Here is a 23,294-nt window from a genome sequence, read left to right on the forward strand (position 1 = left end):
ACTATCGTGCACAGATCAGCCTTAAAACATGTAACGTTAAGTGCCTGTAACTTGCCGCTTTCAGTTCTAGTAGACTAGTTTAGATCTCGCAACCAGGGAAATGCCGACATGTGTTAAAGCCCCGATTCTATTTTTATTTCTCCTGACACGTTGAGCACTGTGCTTTTTTTTTGGGGTGAACTACCGTAATAAGCCTAAAAAAGTCCAACTGTTCAAAAAGTGCAACTTCTCTGCTTTCAGAAACTGTTTGAATTTTTTAGATTGGGCACCTGTAGATTGGGCATAGAGTTCACGAATTACTGGGACAGCGCAGTGGTGGAACACGTCACGTGACGACCGGCCAATGAAATCACGCGCACCCACTTTTTCCCGGAAGTTGGTGAATAGTGCATCATGGTCATTGTAGTTCCTATCCCCTAACCCGCAAATAAAAGTGCGGAACGGCACTACGAGCTGGTCTACAGTATCGAGAGCGATACAACACTATTTGTGACGAGCCACCTTAACGCTTTGCAACAATGATCTAGAATTTGAAACAACTTATTTTGTGCACGGTTTGTTGAAACGCAATCATCCCAAGATTGGATTGTTTTCCTATTCAGTCAGTGACACCAAGCCTAACAGTTCTCCTTGGGAATATTATGGCGGAGGGTCGCTACTACAGCGGTAAGTTTACCTAGTAGCGCAAGGTAACAAACCTTAACCCATGTGTCCTCTTCTCTAGATCAAGATGGATTTGTTGTGGAGAGAGAGGTCACAAGCAGAGGTAAAAACTGTAAACAAAGCGAAATGGCGACGACGTTATTATTGTTTACTATTTGCTCTCAGTCTCAGATCTACCTTGGGGATGTGGTTTGTTTGAGTTACATTGTAAATATTGGTCATGTGTGCATGTGTTGTTTGTTTGTGCCTTTTTATCATGTTGAACTTCCTCACCTTCTTATGCTAGATTAGCAATAAGCCTCACCATTGTACAGTGGCGGCTGGTGCTAAACATTTTGGGTGGGGCACAGGTTATGGGGGCATGCTCCACGGGGAAGAATATCAACTTTAAAATCTGGATTTACAGTCGATTTTAGCATGAGAATAGCTCTACCCCCCTGTACAGACCTCGCCATCCCCTCTACCCCCCTGTACAGACCTCTTCATCCCCTCTACCCACCTCTACAGACCTCTTCATCCCCTCTACCCCCCTGTACAGACCTCTTCATCCCCTCTACCCACCTCTACAGACCTCTTCATCACCTCTACCCACCTCTACAGACCTCTCCATCCCCTCTACCCCCTGTACAGACCTCTCCATCCCCTCTACCCTCCTCTACAGACCTCTTCATCCCCTCTACCCCCCTGTACATACCTCCTCATCCCCCCTACCCCCCTGTACAGACCTCTTCATCCCCTCTACCCCCCTGTACATACCTCCTCATCCCCCCTACCCCCCTGTACAGACCTCTCCATCCCCTCTACCCCCCCTGTACTGACCTCTTTATCCCCTCTACCCCCCTGTACAGACCTCTTCATCCCCCCTACCCCCCTGTACAGACCTCTTCATCCCCTCTAGTGAGTGTGTGTGTGTGTGTGTGTGTGTGTGTGTGTGTGTGTGTGTGTGTGTGTGTGTGTGTGTGTGTGTGTGTGTGTGTGCGTGCGTGTGTGCGTGTGTGCGTGTGTGTGTGTGTGTGCGTGTGCTGAATACATAAACAAACAAGCTAAAAGACGACAATAGAAAACGTACCATGCTGACGATATTACTAAATGTTTGAAGTAGCTTTTATCTTAGCTGACTCTCTTACCTTCAGGTCGAGTTTGTGTATTCTGGCTTCGCAAAACACCAACAGTAGCAGCCTAACAGCCGCGGAGATTGCGACCACAAACGAAGTTTGACTTCGGTAATAGGTCCAGTTGTAATATCCTCAAGCAGGGGAGGCTGGTTCATTAGGTGCAACTGGACAATGCCCCACCAAAGGGAGAAGAGAGAGATTTTTTTCCTATGACTTCTAGACAGTGTTGCTTCTGAATATCATAGTCCAATCAGCTAGTGTTCTGTGGCGTATATCATAGTCCAATCAGCTAGTGTTCTGTGGAGTATGTTCCAATCAGCTTCAAGTCCCGCCCCTTTCGGTGCATGTCCCAAAACCCCATAGACAAATGACCGAATGGCCTGAAGTTACCAAAATAGATTTTACATGCAAGTCTACGAGAACAGCCTAGTGCAATTTCGCGTAGTGTGAAAGTTGCCCCGAAAGGGGCGGGACTTGAAGCTGATTGGAACATACTCCACAGAACACTAGCTGATTGGACTATGATATACGCCACAGAACACTAGCTGATTGGACTATGATATTCAGAAGCAACACTGTCTAGAAGTCAAAGAAGGCCCCCACACCTCCACAGCCCTCAGCCTCAGCACTGGGTCCCCCCAGGGCTGCGTGCTAAGCCCCATCCTCTACAACCTCTAGTCTACACCCACGACTTCACCCCCGTCCACCCCAGCAACTACATCGTAAAGTTTGCAGACGACACCACCGTGGTGGGATGTATCTCGGGGGGGGGACGAGGCGGCGTACAGGGATGAGGTAGAGCAACTGAGCAAGCTGTGCAAGGTTAACAACCTGCTGCTAAACAAGTCAAAGACCCAGGAATTCATCGTAGACTTCAGGAGGAAAAAGTCCGAGATCCAGCCCCTGCTCATCGACGGAGAGATCGTGGAGAGAGTCTCAACCCTCCGATTCCTGGGACACCACATGCGGGATGACCTGGCCTGGAAGGACAACACAAAAGGCACCATCAAGAGGGCACAACAGCGGCTATACACCCTGAGATGCCTCAGGAAAGAACACAACAAGCAGGAGATACTGGTGGCCTTCTACCACGGCGCAGTGGAGAGCATCCTCACCTACGGCATCTCCAACTGGTTCCACAGCTGCACAACAGCGGAGAGAAACGCGCTACAGAGAGTCGTGAGAACAGCACAGAAGATCACCGGCGCCCCCCTCCCCTTTCTGGAGGAGCTGTACAACACACGCTGTCTCAGGAGGGCCTCCAAGATCTCCAGGGACCCGACCCACCCTGGGCACGTACACTTTGTCAAGCTGCCCTCGAACAGGAGGTACAGGACCCCGGCCGCTAAGACAAACAGACTGAAGGACTGCTTCTACCACAGGGCCGTCAAGGCCCTGAACACAGAAAAGGCCTAAGTTCTGGGCCCAGGACAGTCCGGACTGATTGTATGGCAGCTAGTGCTGAGGCACAAACATGTACATTTTCAAGCCTGCAAACTGTGACACTTTAAAATAATGTGAAAAAATACTTTGGTGCAATATGACAACCCTAGTTGACTATCTGTGCAGTATAGTACAGTGGATTGTGTACATAGCCTTTATTGATGTAAACCAGCTCCTTACCTTCTTGTGATTTTATGCTTTTTCTAAAAAAAAAAATATTTTTTGTTTGTTTCCTTTCCTAACACCAGGGGAGCCACCCCTCCTAAATTTCGTTGTTTGGTACCTGTACTGTAGCAATGACAAATAAAGTCCATTCCATTCCACTCAGTGACCTGTGCCGTATAGTTTCAGGTTGTAGATTTCCCTTTTTTCAGTCTGAGATGTTTCACTGACTCTTTCGTGTGTTCCTGATCTCAGAGCACGATGACAGAGTCGGGGGCCCTCAGTTCCGTAGCCAGAAGGGCCGAGGGTACTTCAGGGGCCGGGCGCACGGAGAGGGTCCCGCCAGGCAGCGGCCGCGGGGGGGGCCCGTGGTTACCTTCAGGGGCCCGGGGCCATGGGACCACGACATAGACACAGCCATGCATGATGGGAACTCGCAGGACGGCAGTTCTCAGCGCCGATTGTGAGTGTGACTATGTGTGTTGTTGTGTGTAACTATGACTGTGTGTGTTGTTGTGTGTGTGTTGTGTGTGTGTGTGAGACTGTGTGCGTGTTGTTTTGCTTGTCTGTGTGAATTGACTTTGATGTGCAGTCCCAGTCAGAAGCTTGGACACACCTTCTCATTCAATGGTTTTTCTTTATTTATATATTATTTACTACATTTTAGATTAATACTGAAGACATCAAAACTATGAAAGAACACATATGGAATGATGTAATAACCATTATTATATTATAAACAAAAGTGTTAAATAAACCAGAATATGTTTTATGTTTTAGATTCTTCAAAGTAGCCACCTTTAACAGCCATAACATCTCTAACATCCATCATAGGTTTCCAAAATACTTTACTAACAAAATAATAGAATTTGTATCTTCTTATAGACATTTAGCTACAAAATAATAAATCCGTTTTCCGAAGAGTGCTTTTCAATTTGAACCTTACTGTTGGTTGTGCTCATACAGACTGGGACAGTTTTATGTCACACACGGTCCCGAGTCACAATTACGCCAACCAATCAGCAATCATTTAACAGGCATAGGGAATAGCCAATGTTAATCCTGTTACTTGTGACTACTTCTATTGTCAGGAATACAGTCTTTCATTTAGTTTCTCCTGCTGTGTTTGATAACACTGCACCATGTCCCCATAGCAACCCATATGGAAGGCCTCCTCGGAGAGGTGACGGCCGGTTTGACCGGGACAGAAGAGGGGGCTACAGAGGAAATGATGGAGGAGGAGACAGAGGAGGAGGAGGAGGAGGAGGAGGAGGAGGAGGAGGAGGAAGGAACAGGGGTCAATGGTTCAAGATGACGGTTAGTACAAACTAGGGATCGGCCATTACCACTTCTTCATTGCCGATACCGATTCTGAGTACTATTGTTATTTATTTAGCAGCTGTATACTAGCTCTGTGTGTGGATGTGCTATGCTTGGCATCATCCCATGCTCAAGCTGTGATGCGTCAACAACTCTGACATTTGCCTAAATCTTCTTGCGTTGTGCAGATCTCTCATAACTTGGCATAAGAAGAAATGCAAATGCACTAATGCAGACTTTGCTGCAAGCATGTTTACTCAACCATGAAGTAATTCCAGACCGCAGACATGGTTGCTGTTATTGTCATTGCATACACATTATCCCTTTCCAAGCGTATTTATTCTGCTCTGTTTGACAGATACCCCATGGCAAGAAATACGACAAGAAATGGTTGCTCACAGCACTCCAGAACCTGTGCTCCGTACCCTTCACACCTGTACAGGTGAGTCACTGCCCCGGCCAGATGGCCCAGCTGAGTGCTCTACTGTGAGAGGCATTTGTAATGTACAGTACATGGTTCAAACTACATGCACATGTTGTGAATATTTAGAAAACACCACATGAAATATGAACATTGTTTATATATCTCCTCCCCCACACTTCTCCTCTCCTCCCTCTCTTCAGTACCACACTGACGGTAACAAGGTGCAGTTCTACCTAGATGACGCCTCCGCTGAGGGATACAAGGTGCTGCTGCCTGTTGACTGTATAGAGCTGCCTGTTGACTCTGTATAGAGCTGTTGTTGACTCTGTATAGAGCTGCCTGTTGACTCTGTATAGAGCTGTTGTTGACTCTGTATAGAGCTTCCTGTTGACTCTGTATAGAGCTTCTTGTTGACTCCCAAGCTGATCTGATGCTGCTGTTGCTAATCCGTAAGTAGCAGTTTGTCTAATAAAAAATGGCCTCTCTCCCCCCCCCCCCCCCCCACACACACACACACACACACAAACACACAACAGGTGATAGTGTGGATGAACCCATGCCCCCCTCCCTCCATCAGCTCGACAGACCTGAAGCCTGAAGACATGGAGCACTTAAAGGTGAGAGAGAGAGGGAGGGAGGGAGGGAGGGAGGGAGGGAATGAGGGAGAACGTTAGAGGAAAACAAAAGGGCGTTACAGTGAATATGACTGTAGCTTGTATCAGCTTGATCCTATCTAACGGCACGTCTTTCCCAGCACTGCATGGCCAAGCGCTTTGACGGCTCCCAGCGAGCGTTGGACCTGAACAACATCCGCACCGACCCAGGTAAGCAGCGCCATCCCAGCAGGTCTGATCTGTTCCTTGTACTGTAGCGTGACATTAACCCGCGGGTATTCATCTATACGTTTTGCAGGTGTTTAGTAGAGGGCCTCAACACCATATTGTCATGTCATCCACACTTCTCTGGTTTCTGTTTCAGACCTAGCGTCTCAGAACATCGAGGTGATTCTCAACAGAAGAACGTGTATGCAAGCCGTGGTCAAGATCATCGAGGAGAACATCCCGGAGGTTATACATACGTACAGATGAACAGTGTAGAGCGGGCTAAAGGTTCAGAGCCTTTGGAACGAAAACAAAAGGATTGTAGAGGGAAGGAACCAGAAACAGAGGGATCGTCATGGTCTCTTAGGACTTCTTAGTCTTCTCTTCCCTGCTAACTGTCTTTGTCTCTCTCCCGTACCTGTCTGTCCCCCTCTACGGCCTCAGCTGGTGTGTCTGAACCTGAGCAACAACAGACTGTACAAGCTGGACGAGGTGGCCGAGCTGGCCAGCAAAGCGCCACACCTGAAGACCCTCAACCTGTCCCACAACGAGGTGAGGGTCAGGAGGAGGTCAGCCCTCACCGGGAGGCCTCACTGGTCAACCCTTTCTATTTATTGACTTTGCTTACTCATTAAAGTGTCTTAACTGTATTTATCATTGTTTCTTTCTTCTTTTTTTCCTTCCTTTCTTTCTTTCAGTTGAAGTCAGAGCGGGAGCTGGACAAGTTGAAAGGTTTGAAGCTAGTTGAACTCTGGTTGGACCGCAACCCAGTGTGTGGCGTCTTCAAGGACCAGCCCACCTACATTAGGTCAGTCCTTGAGCGTTGGCGTGTGTTTGTAACCTAGAGAGTGGATATCTGTACAGTACTGGGTTCAGATTGCAATACTCACATAAAGTCCAATTAATGCCGCCTGCCTCCTGCCTAACAAGGAGATCTGAGGTTCTGAACCTTCAGATAGGACATGGCTAAAAAAATCAATAAATAAAAAGTCTAGGTTTAGAAGATGGTGGTAGAAGTAGATTTTTCCTTCTATCACAGAGACTGCCAATGGCCCCGGGCCTGAGCTGGATTACTCTTCCTGCTACGACTGGTGGATTGATGATTCACTTGCTTAGTCAAATGTATTGATTGTAAGTCGCTTTGGAATAAGGCGTCTGCTAAATGCCTAAAATGTAAATGAGGGTGATTCCCCCTAGCAAGAACTTCCGGGGGTGTAAAAGCCACAGGTTGGCCAGACAGGGCTAAAATAGACTGATCCCAATTTAAGCCAGGGACGAAATATAAAAAAAGATTCAAGCTTGTGTGTTTCTGGATGGATGGATGGATGGATGTGTGTGTCTGTCTGGATGGATAGATGGATGGATGTGTGTGTCTGGATTTATGTGTGGGTTGAAGTAACTATTAATTCAAACATTTTCAGTCGACGTACACCTCGTCATGCGGCCTGTTGACCACTCTCCGTGTGCAAGATTTCTTTTCCTAGTTCCACATGTTTTTCAGAGGTCGGTGGTCCACAATTAAACTCAACATCTCCTCATCTTTTCACTCATTGACTGTTTCTTGTTTCTAGCTTCGTTGGGTATATGGCGTTCTTACACGGTGACTCTTCGCATTCTTGATTTCATATCACTCTTTGTCTAAACTGTCTCAGTGCTGGTGCTCCCACTACCCCTCTGCAGACCACCCACAGAGCCTTCTGTATATCTACAGTAGAGAAAGGTTGGACGTAGTTATCAATGAATCATCGAGATCAGGAAGGATAAAGATCAACATCCTTTTCATACAAATTTGCCGGCTTTCAAACTCCCGAAACAGAACGTTTCATGCGATATTTGAATACCTTTTAGTGGAAAAAACCTGGCAACTTGGAGAGAAAACAATTCCATTGTCAGACCAAAGTTGACTTAACCTCTGATGAAGACCAATGACAACCTCTTCCCTCATCCAATCAGAGTGCTGCCGTGTGGCCATGTAAGGAAGGCTGGTTAGCCAATGACGGGTAAGATCCCACCGATAAATCACCGGGGCAACCTAAGGCAGGCACAGTCGCGAATACTGGCCTAGGAAAGACCACACTGAAACGCTCAGAAGAACATGTACCTCATAAGAAGATGACATCGGTCAGACTCAGTACTGACAGACACTGGATGGAGGAGGAGAGGGGAGAGTGTCATTATCAAGCCAAACGCTGACCAGTCAAACGGGTTGGTCTCACTGGGCCATCACGGTGGCAGCAGTATAGCTCTCTATACAAGCATTATCTCTGACTCTTGAGATGCTGAGCACATTTCAACAAGAGGGCCTGTACAGGCCTACATGCCTTTATTTTCTACCGTTCAGAGAACGGATGTCGTTGATAAAAGGCGACAGCTGGAAGGAGTAGAATATGGGAAAAAGCATGATTCAGTTATAAGAATATGATTCTGAACAGTTCTAGAAATATCCGTACGGTCCACCCTCAGTACCGTAACTAGAGGCGTGGGGGTTCGATGGACGGCCGTAAACTGCATACACGGCAGAGGACAGAGGATCTACCTCATAAGGCACAGCCAGCTGGAGGGTTGTTAAATGTAATGATGATGGCTAACTACCTTTCATCACCTTGTAGTCTGCTTCTGTAGGGGGAGGGGGCTGCTGGGATCTGTAGTAGGTAGGGGGAGAAGGCTCCTGGGGTGTGTAGTAGGTAGGGGAGAAGGCTCCTGGGGTCTGTAGTAGGTAGGGGGAGAAGGCTCCTGGGGTCTGTAGTAGGTAGGGGGAGAAGGCTCCTGGGGTGTGTAGTAGGTAAGGGGAGAAGGCTCCTGGGGTGTGTAGTAGGTAGGGGGAGAAGGCTCCTGGGGTGTGTAGTAGGTAAGGGGAGAAGGCTCCTGGGGTGTGTAGTAGGTAGGGGGAGAAGGCTCCTGGGGTGTGTAGTAGGTAGGGGGAGAAGGCTCCTAGGGTGTGTAGTAGGTAGGGGGAGAAGGCTCCTGGGGTCTGTAGTAGGGTTAGGGTTCAACCTCGCTGTTGTTTTTTTCTTCTTCCCTTCCTTCCTTCCATCCATCTCTTCCCTACAGTTGCTGTGGTCATTAGCTTCTCCTCCCTCTCTAAGATCTCTGGAATCTGATTTGAAATTCATCTCTTTGACCCTCTCTTCTCTCTTTTCTCTTCTTTCTTGTTCTCAATTTCAGGTTTGTCGTCCTACGCCCCAGTGTGTATGACCGTCTTTGAAAACACAATGTTACATTCTTAGATGTATCTTGATAAAAGTTTGAACCAAACCGGTTCTGGTGCGCTCTCCTGGCCTTGGCCTCCCTCTCCACCAGTGGACCGGTCTCTCTCTCTCTGAGTACATGTAGAATATTATTAACCACAACCTTTTTTTCCCCTCATCAGATCAGAAGTAGTTGTCAGGCGTTTAAGAGGGTGTGCATACAATATGTGTGTGTGCGGGGGGGGGGAGCAAGCATGTTGCGTGTTGGTTCCCATGTTAGCAGCTGTGTGGTGTCTGTGTGTATCTGCGTGTTGGATAGTTGGTGAGTAAAGGCACCCGGTAAGTACAATCTGGGGTTGGGCTCACAGGGGAGCAGGACAGCATGAGACTGGAATGAGGAATGTCATCTCAATATCCACATGTGTCTCTGTTGGTGAGGAATACCATCTCTCTGTGTATCTGTGTTGGTGGATGTATGCAAGTGTGTTTCCATTTTGTGCTGAATTTGAGGAGAGACACCAGTTTCTCCTCATTTACCAATAGTTTGACAGCACTGTCATCCAAAATGTCACTTCTATGGACAATATGCCACAATAATATTTATCCACTGAGTTAAATGGCTTAAGAAAGTATTTGATACACCTGATACAGTTGAGCATTACATGTATGCAAATTCAGCGTGTGTGTGTGTGTGTGTGTGTGTGTGTGTGTGTGTGTGTGTGTGTGTGTGTGGGTAATGACTTCTCTGCTGTGTGTGTTCTCTCACTGTTAGTGCGGTCAAGGAAAGGTTCCCCCGGCTGCTCAGACTGGTAAGTCTTAACCTTCATTTTCTTCATTTCTCTCTCTTTCTCTTTCTCTATGTTCCTCTATTTTTTGTCACTCTTTGGCTCTTGCTCTCTTCTCATCAGTTCAACTATTGTATACATTTCAGTGTTTTCTCTAACAAAAAGAAGCGTACGTCTTATTTCATGTGTATGAAGCATTTACCATGAACGGCCAGATCAACAGTACAGTCCAGTTCAGCTTGTGTGTTCCCAGTGTACCATGTCATGGCCTGAGTGGGTTCCAGCTCTAAAACAAGTCAATCATTAAGTCCTTACGGTCAATAGGATACCTGCAATAAAAATGAATATAATCTACTGGCAATGGCAATGAACTTCCTTATCTGTACGGCAGCAGAGTAAACAGTTGTTGTAGGTATGATCAGTGTGTGGCAGTCAGTCACACAGCCTACACTAAGGACACACACACACACACACACACACACACACACAGGGCGTAATACGCTGATGCCAGCTCCCTGACAGAAGAGGAGTGGGACTCAGGATCAGTGCTGTGTTGACTGCCAGTTGATATGATAGAAAGTAGTGAAGGGCTGGGATTATACATCCCCAACCAGAGATGAGTTCCTGCATGATCTCTCCAAATGTTGTCCCTCTGTTTTCTTTTCGTTCTTTTTTTCCCCAAAAGACTTTGTTGTCCGTTTTCCTCATGTCTGGGTTCTCTCTGCTGCCCTGCAGGATGGACATGACCTCCCCCCGGCGATAGGGTTTGACGTGGAAACACCCACCACCCTCCCCGCCTGCAAGGTAACCTGATAGTGTGGTCCATCGTTTTCTAATTGGGGACTTACTGTATTTCTACCTGAGAAACCACAAACCAGGTGTGTGCACTCAACAGCCAATCGGTATCCGGATGCCTGGGAGACACAGAAACCTAACACTGGTGTCCTGTCTAGTTTCAGCTGTGTTATTCTGTACGTCATACTGTTGTTTCTACTACTGAGTTTGTATCTTAACTGATGCTCTCTCCCTCCACCCATCTAGAGCAGCTGTTTAACTGATGCTCTCTCCTTCCACCCATCTAGAGCAGCTGTTTAACTGATGCTCTCTCCTTCCACCCATCTAGAGCAGCTGTTTAACTGATCTGATGCTCTCTCCTTCCACCCATCTAGAGCAGCTGTTTTGGTTCCGATGAAATCAAGGGTCTCATCTTGCGTTTCCTGCAACAGTGAGTGTTTTTCTTTTCCATTTGAGTATCTTTACATTGTTATTACATTGTAAAGACCCCTCTATGCCAGGTTACTACATTGTTATAACCTCACAATGTCAGATATTAGTGTTATAATCCCTCTGTCAGGTATTACAGTGTTATAATCCTCTGTCAGGTATTACAGTGTTATAACCCTCTGTCAGGTATTACAGTGTTATAATCCTCTATGCCAGGTATTACAGTGTTATAACCCCTCTGTCAGGTATTAGTGTTATAACCCCTCTATGCCAGGTATTAGTGTTATAACCCCTCTATGCCCGGTATTACAGTGTTATAACCCCTCTATGCCAGGTATTACAGTGTTTATAACCTCTCTGTCAAGTATTATAGGGCCGGTTTCAGAGACAAGGCTTAAGCCTAGTCCTGGACTAAATCACACTTTCAATGTAAAATCCCCATTGAAGATGTTTTTTAGTCTAGGATTAGGCTTAAGCCTTGTCTGTGAAACCGGCCCATAGTGTTATAACCCCATCTATGCCAGGTATTACAGTGTTATAACCCCTCTATGCTAGGTATTAATGTTATAACCCCTCTGTCAGGTATTACAGTATCTATGACGCCGGGGACAGACAGCCTCTCCTGGATGCCTACCATGATGCTGCCTCCTTCTCCCTCAGCACGCCCTACTCCAGCCAGAACCCGTCCAGGTGAGCCAGCCATACACACATACACCTGCACACACACACACACACACACTCTCCAATCAGAAATCATGCTACAGCACACACTTTCCTCTGTCTCCGGAGCTACTCCATCTGTCCTACATCCTCCCTCTGTCTTTGCAGGTGCAGTCTGGGAGAGTATCAGAAAGACAGCCGGAACATCAAGCGGCTCAAAGACGTCTGTAAGTGTCCTGGTCAACTTCCTGCAGAAACCCCTAGCCTGTCTTGAGCTTGCGTGCCAGTCGTGTCTCTCCTATGTGGTGCACCTTTTAATGCTTCCCTCTGAAACCTGCTCCTCACAGCGACACGGTTCCGCCTGCTGAAACACACGCGTCTGGCCGTCGTGGCGTTCCTCAACGAGCTCCCCAAGACTCAGCATGACGCGGCCTGCTTCAACGTGGACGTCAACACCTACACTGTAGGCAGCACTGTGTTATTATTATTATTATTACACTGTAGGCAGCACTGTGTTATTATTATTATTATTATTATTATTATTATTATTATTACACTAGGCAGCACTGTGTTGTTATTATTATTATTACACTAGGCAGCACTGTGTTATTATTATTATTATTACACTGTAGGCAGCACTGTGTTGTTATTATTATTAATATATATAGTGTTGTTCCGATACCGATACTAGTATCGGCATGGCCACCGATACGCACAAAAATGCTGGTATCGGTATCGGCGAGTACTTTACAAAAATGTAAGTTTTTTTGTTTTGTTTTTTTTACTTAAGTTTTACAAAAACTTTACGGGCCGGTTTCACAGACAAGGCTTAAGCCTAGTCCTGCTTTTTAGTCCAGGATTAGGCTTAAGCCTTGTCTGTGAAACCGGCCCTACGAGTTTTACAAAGGTTTTGAGCAGTGCCAGACTAAGTGTTAGCAATAATTTTACATCGAGGTGAGTATGCGGCTCAAAAAACATGTTTTTTTGTTTTGTTTTTTCAAACGCCGTGGTATCGGATCGGTACTCGGTATCGGCAAGTACTGCACGGTCAGGAATCGGTATCGGTATCGGGATCAAAAAATGGTATCGGAACAACACTAAATATATATAATATAATTATTTCTGGGTAAATGTTAGGTTACATACTTCACAAAAAGAATCAGGAAGTAACATGATTGAATGGATGGATGGGTGGATTTTGTGAGCCTTTCGGTTCAGTGTTTTTTATTTTTAGCTAGCTGTAATGTTGACCATTTGGTTAGTAGCCTACAGTGTCTCTTATGTGGATTTATGCAGCATTGGAAGCTGACAATGTATGTAGTGCTAGTGCTTGCTAAAATGGAAGGGATGTCAAATGTAAACAACTGATATCATTGGTTTATTTGATCGACTTTTACTACCCAGAGCACACATCCTACACCTACACCTCCTACACATCCTACACATCCTGCTAATGTCTCCTATCCAGGGAGAGTAGCAGGTATAAGGAGTACTGGAAAATGACAGAAACCTTTATATATATATGTTATGTTACGGTGCATGTGGGAATACGGTACATGTGGGAAAACTAGGGTTATGGTTAGGTGCTACGTCGACTTGGTACGTGCTGGCATGCCTAACCCTAACCCATCTTAACCCTAACCCTAACCTTATTACCCTAGCACCCTAGCACCTAACCCTAACCCTAGTTTTCCCACATGTACCGTTTTCCAACATGTACCGTAACATCGTACATACATTATTATTATTTGTAATTTTTTGGGTGAGGCTAATTTGATCTGAAACCAAAATTTAAACCAACACAGTGGTAAACCTTGAACTTTTTTTTTCCAGAGCACGTTACTCTCGTTTACGGTCAGTGGAGTGTTCAAAGAAGGTATGTGCCATGCTAACAATCAACAGATCTCCTAATGTAGCTGATAATTAATCAGTATGTGTCTATTCCCAGTGTACAGTTTATTCACAAAACATTCCTTATCCATCATTATGTGAAGTACTGTACTTGGTTTAGATTTTTTCACACTGATGTTTTGGTTTGGTTGTTTTTCTCCTGTAGTTGACGGTAAATCTCGAGACTCGGTCAGGGCCTTCTCTCGGGTCTTCATCACCGTGCCAGCAGGGAACTCTGGGTAAGTCTGTAATGAGGTCCCTTGTTCCTGTTCGCTCTGCTAGGTCAAATATGTTTCCTCTAATGCCGGGATCGGACTACACATTGTTTTTATCGTTCACGATGGTCACCATGTCAGATTAGATGGTCACCATGTCAGATTAGATGGTCACCATGTCAGATTAGATGGTCATGTCAGATTAGATGGTCATGTCAGATTAGATGGTCACCATGTCAGATTAGATGGTCACTATGTCAGATTAAATGGTCACAGGGAGAGTGGCAACACGAGCTGCCTTTCACAACCTTACACAAATTCATAGTCTGGGAGGAGAATCAAGTTCATAGTTGTTTGGGAGGAGAATCAAGTTCATAGTTGTTTGGGAGGAGAGTCAAGTTCATAGTTGTTTGGGAGGAGAATCAAGTTCATAGTTGTTTGGGAGGAGAATCAAGTTCATAGTTGTCTGGGAGGAGAGTCAAGTTCATAGTTGTTTGGGAGGAGAATCAAGTTCATAGTTGTTTGGGAGGAGAATCAAGTTCATAGTTGTTTGGGAGGAGAATCAAGTTCATAGTTGTTTGGGAGGAGAATCAAGTTCATAGTTGTTTGGGGGGAGAATCAAGTTCATAGTTGTTTGGGAGGAGAATCAAGTTCATAGTTGTTTGGGAGGAGAATCAAGTTCATAGTTGTTTGGGAGGAGAATCAAGTTCATAGTTGTTTGGGAGGAGAATCAAGTTCATAGTTGTCTGGGAGGAGAGTCAAGTTCATAGTTGTCTGGGAGGAGAATCAAGTTCATAGTTGTCTGGGAGGAGAGTCAAGTTCATAGGTCATCTGGGAGGAGAGTCAAGTTCATAGTTGTTTGGGAGGAGAATCAAGTTTATAGTTGTCTGGGAGGAGAATCAAGTTCACAGTTGTTTGGGAGGAGAGTCAAGTTCATAGTTGTTTGGGAGGAGAGTCAAGTTCATAGTTGTCTGGGAGGAGAGTCAAGAAATTGTCTAACGGCAGCAGCATCCCTCTTTCTCTTCACCATGTTCACATATGCGCACCAGAGAACACTCTGCATCCTATTGGTCAACATCAGCACGTCGTAAGAGTTGTCAAACTAAGCCGGCTTTGGTTCCTCAACATTGGCATTGCAGCGTTCAGATACAAAATCACAATAATACCAAGTCAAGTAACTCAGTACCACTACAGTAATAAAGTGAGGGTACTACAGTGGCCTCCTCTCCTTCTGCAGGCTGTGCATCGTGAATGACGAGCTCTTCGTCCGCAACGCCACGACGGAGGAGATTCGCAAGGCGTTTGCAGAGCCGGCCCCCACCCCCTCCAGCAGCCCCGTGCCCTCCTTCACCGCCCCGCAGCAGGAGATGCTCTCCGCCTTCTCCCTCAAGTCTGGCATGAACCTGGAGTGGTCGCAGAAGTAAGTGTGTGTCTCTGTGTGTGTGTGTCTCTCTGTGTGTGTGTATCTCTGTATGTGTGTGTGTGTGTGTCTCTGTGTTTGTCTCTCTGTGGCCTCTTTCACACCGGCAGTTCCGAACGCCGGTTCACGTTCGCGTACCGAAACCTCCGAACGTTGGCGATGTCTGGCGAACGATATACTGGTATGAACGCGGGCTCGTTCGCCAGACAGCGCCAACGTTCGGAGGTTTCGGTACGCGAACCGGCGTTCGGAACTGCCGGTGTGTAAGCCCTATGTGTGTGTCTCTGTGTTTGTCTCTGTGTGTGTGTGTGTGTGTGTGCGCGTGTGTGTGCGTGTGCGCGCCTCTCTCTGTGTGTCTCTGTGTTTGCGTCGCTCTGTGTGTGTCTCTCTGTGTGTGTGTGTCTCTGTGTGTGCGTCGCTCTGTGTGTCTGTTCTCAACCTTGAAATTGGACTTGCTCTCTGTTCAGGTGTCTTCAGGACAACGAGTGGGATTTCAGCAGAGCTGGGCAAGTCTTCACACAACTGAAGGTCAGTTGCAAATTATGCAATGTAACCGTCTCTAGAATTACATACTTTGTTTTTGGAGCAGTTAAACAGTTTTCCATGGCAGATCCAGTTTCATTGCATAAATAGTGTATGATATAAAAAAAATGTTTTACATTGGGCTGAATTGAAAGAGTCTCATCTCAGTTTTTCAGCCTGGATCCATGTTTGACCCTCCCTTTGTCCAACTGGTTTTCATTTTCCTTCTCTCCCCACCTTCCTCCTCAGGCTGAAGGCAAGATTCCAGATGTCGCCTTCTTAAAGCTAGACCGAGTTGGATAATACTTCTTGTTCATCAGTGAAAAGAGTCTGTAGATAATTGCAATTTATTATGTTTTATATGGAATTTTGTTTTGGTTTCATGTTTTTTTTTCTTTGTTTTAAATATAAAGATATGCCTGGAGACTGCAACATATTTACAATTGCCAAGTGTCACAGTTACCGACTTGGCGTGAAGAATGGTGTTTTTTCTTTTCTATTTAAAAAAAATTAATTTTAGGGCATTTCTGCTTTAATGGGATAGAGACAGTACTGATTGACTCTATCTCTTGGTGTTATAATCCATATTGGTTCATGTAAAGTTAGTTTTAAGTAATTTGTATAGTGTTCATGTTTTCATACTGTAGTAATGAAGTAAAACAGCCAATGCGTTGGCTGATTTTGTGTTAAGCCTGTTTTGTTCCTGCTGGTTTGTTAAAATAAGAGAATACACATGTTGTACTCTGTACTACCAAAAATGACAGCATTTTCGCCAAGTGAAACATGTCACCTGCCATGACAGCTCAGTCATTTACTCTTTTTTTGGGTCAACCATATTTGTCAAATTTCCCCTTCCAAAGATGGCGTCTTTCTAACTCCTACTTCCTGTTCGTGACGCAATGACGCACCGCCGTTTCATGTTTTTAAAAAAATTATTAAAATAAAGATATGCCTGGAGACTGCAACATATTTACAATTGCCAAGTGTCACAGTTACTGACTTGGCATGAAGAATGGTGTTTTTTCTTTTCTTAAAAAAAAAGAAGTTTTAGGGCATTTCTGCTTTTTAGGGATGGAGACAGTAGAGATTGACGGGAAGGGGGGTGAGAGAGAGGAGGGATGACAGGAAGGGTGGGTGAGAGAGAGGAGGGATGACAGGAAGGGTGGGTGAGAGAGGAGGGATGATAGGAAGGGTGGGTGAGAGAGAGGAGGGATGACAGGAAGGGTGGGTGAGAGAGGAGGGATGATAGGAAGGGTGGGTGAGAGAGAGGGATGAGAGAGAGAAGGGATGACAGGAAGGGTGGGTGAGAGAGAGAAGGGATGATAGGAAGGGTGGGTGAGAGAGGATGGATGATAGAGAGAAGGAATGATAGGAAGGATGGGTGAGAGAGAGGAGGGATGATAGGAAGGGTGGGTGAGAGAGGAGGAATGACAGGAAGGGTGGGTGAGAGAGAGAGGGGGATGACATGCAGGATATGTCAACGGCTGGAATTGGGGACCCTGGAATTACATGGCTGACGCCATAGTGTGCTACGCTACCAAGCAATAATGGTGTTATAATCCATATTGGTTCATGTAAAGTTAGTTTTAAGTAATTTGTATAGTGTTCATGTTTTCATACTGTAGTAATAAAGTAAAACAGCCAATGCGTTGGCTGATTTTGTGTTACGCCTGTTTTGTTCCTGCTGGTTTGTTAAAATAAGAGACAGTACTACCAAAAATGACAGCATTTTCGCCAAGTGAAACATGTCACCTGCCATGACAGCTCAGTCATTTACTCATTTTTTGGGGTCAACCCTATTTGTCAAATTTCCCCTTCCAAAGATGGCGTCTTTCTAACTCCTACTTCCTGTTCGTGACGCAATGACGCACCGCCGTCCTGACCATACCACCAGTCCGCGTATGAAAACAATAAACAACCCTCAAAAGAGGGTGATATCCAAGAGGACATGTCATCCAGTTTCGACGCAAATGTAGCAAAAAAGATGAACCGGAACAACCGAATACAACAAGAATAACGTCTTTTTCAAACGACGTTGGACTCTCATCGATCCTGACACAAAGGATTTCCCGAGTTTTCGTGTCAGGGGAGAGGAAGAGTTACGGTTAATAACCCCCCCCTTCCTTATATTAGTCCTCCACACAGCTATGAGCTAACCAGCTCGCTCCTCGTTAGCAGACTTTGTTTGGTTTGTTATGCAGTTGCCAGAGGACTGTTCTCGTATTAGTGTTCCCCTTCTCTCCCCCAGCCTGACATCTCTCTGGCCCCATGTCTCGCTGGCTTTTCCCCTGGTCAGGCTCGATCAAGAAGCGGGCCTGTCGGTACCTCTTGCAACATTACCTCGGACACTTCTTGCAAGAGCGACTGAGTTTGGAGCAACTGAGTTTGGACCTGTATAATGGCAGTGGTGTCATCAAAGATATCCACCTCGATGTTTGGGTAAGTTCAGTGCAAGTAGCTGTCGATCAGTTGTCTAGCAACTCCGACATCTGTCTGTGTGCCTCTCTCACCCCCCCCCCCTCCCTGGCTATTTCGCAATTGGGGGGGGCAGATAGAAAAACAACCATCCTCGTCATATGTCCTAGCTGGCTTCTCGTCTCACTAATTCAAGGAACAGCGCGGGTAGGGGGGAATAACATGAGCCAATGTCTTCGAAAAGAATCGCCCTCATCATGGAGTGTCACTCCAGTTCATTAAAAACGAAATTGAAATCGCCCAGGCTGTTGCAAAGTCAGTCCCTCGATGTATTAACGCATCAATCAAACCCTTTGCCTTATGACGTTACCTTTATTACTAAGCTATCACTAGTTGTTTATCATCAGGAGAGTAATCCCAGTCACACCTCCTATTGTTCTCTTCATTGGCCGCTTGCTTCCTCCCCTCCAGGCGGTCAACGAGCTGTTGGAGTCTCTCGGAGCTCCGTTGGAGATCGTGGACGGCTTCGTGAGCAGCATATCTGTGACCATCCCTTGGGCTGCGCTTGTGACCGACCACTGCACTCTCGTCATCTCTGGCCTTCAGATCACATGCAGACCCAAGTACAGGACCAGTAAGTAACCTCACAGCATGGCCGTTACCAGTTCTCCTAATGTACAGGTACCTTGCTTGTCAATTCAAGAAGTAAGCTTGGTAAGTGTTTACCCACCCCCCACAAACCATCATGCACTTAAGCCCGAAATATAAGACTAAAGTCGGATGTTAAACGATCACTTATGAGTTACACATGACTGTCACGGTGAGTCATTGATGACATTAACCATGTTGATGTTTATCTGTAGGTGGGGGTTGGGACTCCCAAGGCTGGTCCACTTGCATGACCTCCAGCATGCAGCTGGCTCAGGAGTGCCTGAAGGACCCCCCCGAGGCTTCCGAAGAGCCACCTGCCCCACTGGAGGGACTGGAGATGTTTGCACAGACCATTGAGACGGGTGAGTCACAGTGTGCATGTGCTTGAGCGTGTGTGTGCGTGACATTATATAGTGTGTGCAGGAGGTGGTCACAAACACAGGAGAGGAGGAGGTTTCAGGGTGTGTGTGAATGCAGCAGTCATCCATCTTCATCCTCTTGTCTTTGCAGTTCTTCGTCGGATCAAAGTCACCTTCCTGGACACCATCGTCCGTATCGAGCACCAGCCCCTGGACCTGGAGACAGGCATCGCCTTAGAGGTGCACATCAAACGGTAGGTTCTCACTGCTGCACTGACATAGATGATGAGCTGGGGGCAGGGGGGGCAGGGGGGCGGGGGGGGGGAGCGTGGCTCAGGTGGCAGCTGGGCCCTGATGAGCTTTTGGGCCTGGGTTGAACATAAAGCGATTAGATTAGAATTCCTCGATCTTAGTTATTACATTTACGAGTCAATGTCGAATTGTACAACGGCATGGATGTGTACGACGCATGGATCCCAATACAGCACTCCACCTCCTCTCCTTTTTTGGGGGGGGGGGGGGGATTACTGATCAGGAAAGCCTATCCTCTCTCCAAGACCTCTCTTTGGGGTAGTGGTGGCCTAGTGGAGAGAGTGAGTTAGACTGGTGATCAGAAGGTCATGAGTTCAATTCCTACCTGGGAACACCACTAGTGTGCCCTTGAGTAAGCCCTAAGTTACTCCAGTGAGACTCCAGTGATGTCTCTGTAATCTCTAATTGTAAGTCGCTTTGGATAAAAGCGTCTGCTAAGTAGTTAAAATGTAAATCTTGGCTAGTGTAGTCAGGAAGGAAAGGACACAAGGATATCCAGCTGTTTGGGATGGGGGTCCCTTGTTCAGTCAGTAGAGCTTTCTGTTTCTGGAGCATCAAGTGAGTTTTAAGGGTTTTTGTTGTTGTTTTGGCTGAGTTGTGTTTTGCTGCCCCCGGTGGCGGTGTGCTGTGGTGCAGGCTGGAGTACTGTGACGAGGTGGTGAGAGACCCCAGTGGCCAGACAGTGCCTGTGGACATCCACCAGCCTCCTGCCTTCCTGCACAAGATCCTCCAGCTCAGCAGCGTGAAGCTGCGGTACGAGAGCACCGGCGGGTCCCAGGTAACACACACACACACACACACACACACACACACACACTACAGCGGCTTAATATTCACACACAAGCCTTTCACACACACACAGTCTTAGAAACACACACATGTATTTACATCAGTTGTATTTTGTATTGCACTTTGTTTTTAGTGTATTTTTATCTGTTTCTGTTTCTCTTTTACTCGTGTTTTCTGTTAAGCACTTTTTTGTTGCTTGCTGTTTTTGTTGTTGTAAAATGTGCTATATAAATAAACATTACTCACTTACTTACACATACTTACATAGCGCCCCTAGGTCAGACACACACCACTAAAGAGAGACCCAGCATTCTCTCAAAAAACTTCACTCAAATACTCCTAGCCAACACTGGTGATGAGGGCTAACAGACGCTAACAGCATTAGCCAGTAGCAGCATCACCAGTAGCATCATCACCAGTAGCAGCATCACCAGTAGCAGTATCACCAGTAGTAGCATCACCAGTAGCAGCATTAGCCAGTAGTAGCATCATCACCAGTAGCATCACCAGCGTCTCTCCGTCTCTCCTCTTCAGGGCCTCGTAGCGGAGGACCCTCCAGGCTCAGCCTCTGCCAGCGAGGAGGAAGACGACGAGGAAGATGAAGAGGAGGATGACGACGACGATGAAGAGGAGGACGATGACACCCCCCCTCAGGCCTCCTCCTCCTCCTCCCCTCTGGCCCCCCAGCCCCTCCTGATAGGCAGCTGCTCTGGCTTCATGGAGACCACCGTCAAGATCAAACAGAACGACATGCTGCCTGGACCCAAGGTGTGTGTGTCAGTGTGTGTGTCAGTGTGTGTCAGCGTGTGTGTGTGTGTCAGCGTGTGTGTCGGCGTGTGTCAGTGTGTGTTGGTGCCTTTTTTGTGTGCACATAACCATGGTTGAATTGATCAGAAGTTTTGTAGTCTTTCACTAATTATTTTCTCTCTCTCTCTCTCTCTCTCTCTCTCTCTCTCTCTCTCTCTCTCTCTCTCTCTCTCTCTCTCTCTCTCTCTCTCTCTCTCTCTCTCTCTCTCTCTCTCTCTCTCTCTCTCAGTTGGAGCTGGATGGGAAGGTGGGTTGCCTCCACCTGCTTCTGTCTCCAGACCAGATCACTCACCTCACAGACCTGCTGTCTGCCCTCTGCATCGACACAGGTAACCTGCTGCCCCTGGCACACCTGCACTGCGCCTCAATGAGACCATTTGGTCTCTTGACCTAGATTGGTGTTTTTAGCGCTCTCAGGCTGTCATTCTTTTGTTATTGATTTGTTATTGGGAGAAATCATACTGGGCAAACACACACACACACATACACACACACACACATACTGTACACAAATCCAGTGTGTTGAGAGTGTGTTGTGTCCCTCCCCTTCCCAGAGCCTGAAGGGAAGGCCGGGGGGGCGCAGAGCCGTCCCCTGGACTCTGAAGACTTCCGTCTGATCGAGGACGACCTGAGCAAGCACCTGAGCTGTAGCCCCGGGGACAGAGACCCAGCCTGGGACACGGAGCCAGACCTGGAGCCCTACGTCACCGGCCTGGAGAACGGAGGTGAGGAATGAATGAATGAATCTTTTATTTCGAACATGGTTTAAAATAATAAAATAACTAATAAGTAGAGTACAGGCCTATCAATGTTCGAAAAGGAGTAGGATGAAGCCTAGCCTTATCCTGTCCTACCCCTATCCGTCACTCTCAAGTGAGAACAATTATACTTAAATGATATAATCCAATTAATTAATAAATACATTTCAGTATCAATAGTACTAATACTTTTCCATTCTTAATACTGAAACAACACAAAATAAATAAATAACAAACATCAGTATCCACAATGTAATACAAAAGAAAAAGACAAAGAAAAGGACAGAACACACTGCTACTGGAAGCTTGTTCCAGACACTTCCACCCCCAATATCCTTGAAAGGCAGGGGTCCGGTGGTGCAAGGGGGTGCACATGTTCATGTGAAAAGCACAAATAAAATGTGTTTCATTTGTCTATTAGAGAATAATACACAGAGCGCTGAGATGTTAAGACAAATAGACACGTTTACAACAGAGACCCAGTAGCGTAGTGGTCAGAGACAGTGTTATATATACTAAAACATTTATGCACTCACTGCAATGTAAAAATATGGTAAATGGACTGACTTATATAGCGCCTTATTCCAAAGCGCTTTACACCAGCCTCTCATTCACCCGTTCACACACATTCACACACCAATGGCGACAAGCTACCATGCAAGGCGCCGGCCCGCTCACTGGGAGCAATTTGGGGTTCAGTGTCTTGCCTAAGGACACTTTGACATGTGGCCAGTAGGCGCTCGAACCGCCGATCTGCCGACCATGCGATCTTTAGACGCCGGCTCTACCTCCTGCGCCACAGCCACCCCATGTAAGTGGCTTTGGATAAAAGCATGAGCTAAATGGCATCTATACAGTATTATGTCATTATGACAGTATGGTTTCTGCCTCCCTGAGAGCCGTAGAGAATGTACAGAGATGCGTGATTATGAAGGGGCAGTAACCAAAAGCATATAGGTTCATAACATGTACTATGTGTAAGCTAGTAATATTGCTGCGAGAACAAGACAAAGCAACAGTGAGCAAAACCTCCAAAACACCCCCCCTCTCCCTAACCTCCTAACCCCCTCCTATGTTGGGTTAATCCCTCTCGTTTGGGGTTTATCACTGGACAGGCCTAATCTTGGTGATTTGGGTATTAGTGGGCCGAGGCCGTATCCCAGCACGGTACGGTTTAGTCCTGCAGAGAGGGCTTCACTACGCATTCACACACCTCCTCTACACCTCCTCTACACCTCTACACCTCCTCTACACCTCCTCTACACCTCCTCTACTCCTCCTCTACTCCTCTATACCTCCTCTACACCTCCTCTACACCTCCTCTACTCCTCTACACCTCCTCTACTCCTCT

The 23,294-nt window shown here is 46.5% G+C and overlaps 2 protein-coding genes across 3 annotated transcripts in view; both read left to right on the forward strand.

Annotated features, from left to right (window-relative positions):
* Positions 1–590: 590 nt before the first annotated feature.
* On the forward strand, positions 591–16,155 carry nxf1a (nuclear RNA export factor 1a; the record flags this gene model as incomplete). The annotated part of the gene is made up of 21 exons (XM_080527112.1): positions 591–666; positions 3,639–3,846; positions 4,538–4,700; positions 5,062–5,145; positions 5,328–5,390; positions 5,664–5,744; positions 5,882–5,951; positions 6,106–6,194; positions 6,393–6,500; positions 6,647–6,756; positions 9,909–9,945; positions 10,657–10,725; positions 11,091–11,146; positions 11,728–11,835; positions 11,974–12,032; positions 12,153–12,268; positions 13,639–13,681; positions 13,862–13,934; positions 15,148–15,330; positions 15,798–15,858; positions 16,102–16,155. The coding sequence occupies exons 1-21, from the start codon at positions 642–644 to the stop codon at positions 16,153–16,155; spliced, it is 1,860 nt and encodes a 619-aa protein (XP_080383238.1). The 5' UTR covers positions 591–641.
* A 1,696-nt stretch (positions 16,156–17,851) lies between these two features.
* Positions 17,852–23,294, forward strand: part of atg2a (autophagy related 2A) — a 35,282-nt gene continuing 29,839 nt past the window's right edge. For both annotated transcript variants that reach the window (XR_013937325.1, XM_080525037.1), the window contains exons 1-8: positions 17,852–18,291; positions 18,739–18,901; positions 19,131–19,280; positions 19,429–19,531; positions 20,226–20,367; positions 20,913–21,146; positions 21,415–21,514; positions 21,740–21,910. Coding sequence is in view for 1 of the 2 variants with exons in the window: in XM_080525037.1 (XP_080381163.1) it covers positions 18,121–18,291; positions 18,739–18,901; positions 19,131–19,280; positions 19,429–19,531; positions 20,226–20,367; positions 20,913–21,146; positions 21,415–21,514; positions 21,740–21,910 (1,234 nt within the window). In the remaining variant the exon portion in view is untranslated. The remainder of the gene's footprint in view (positions 18,292–18,738; positions 18,902–19,130; positions 19,281–19,428; positions 19,532–20,225; positions 20,368–20,912; positions 21,147–21,414; positions 21,515–21,739; positions 21,911–23,294) is intronic.

The sequence above is a fragment of the Nansenia antarctica genome (genome assembly GCF_963989245.1).
Source record: "Nansenia antarctica genome assembly, chromosome: 3".
NCBI classification, from domain to species: Eukaryota; Metazoa; Chordata; class Actinopteri; order Argentiniformes; family Microstomatidae; genus Nansenia; species Nansenia antarctica.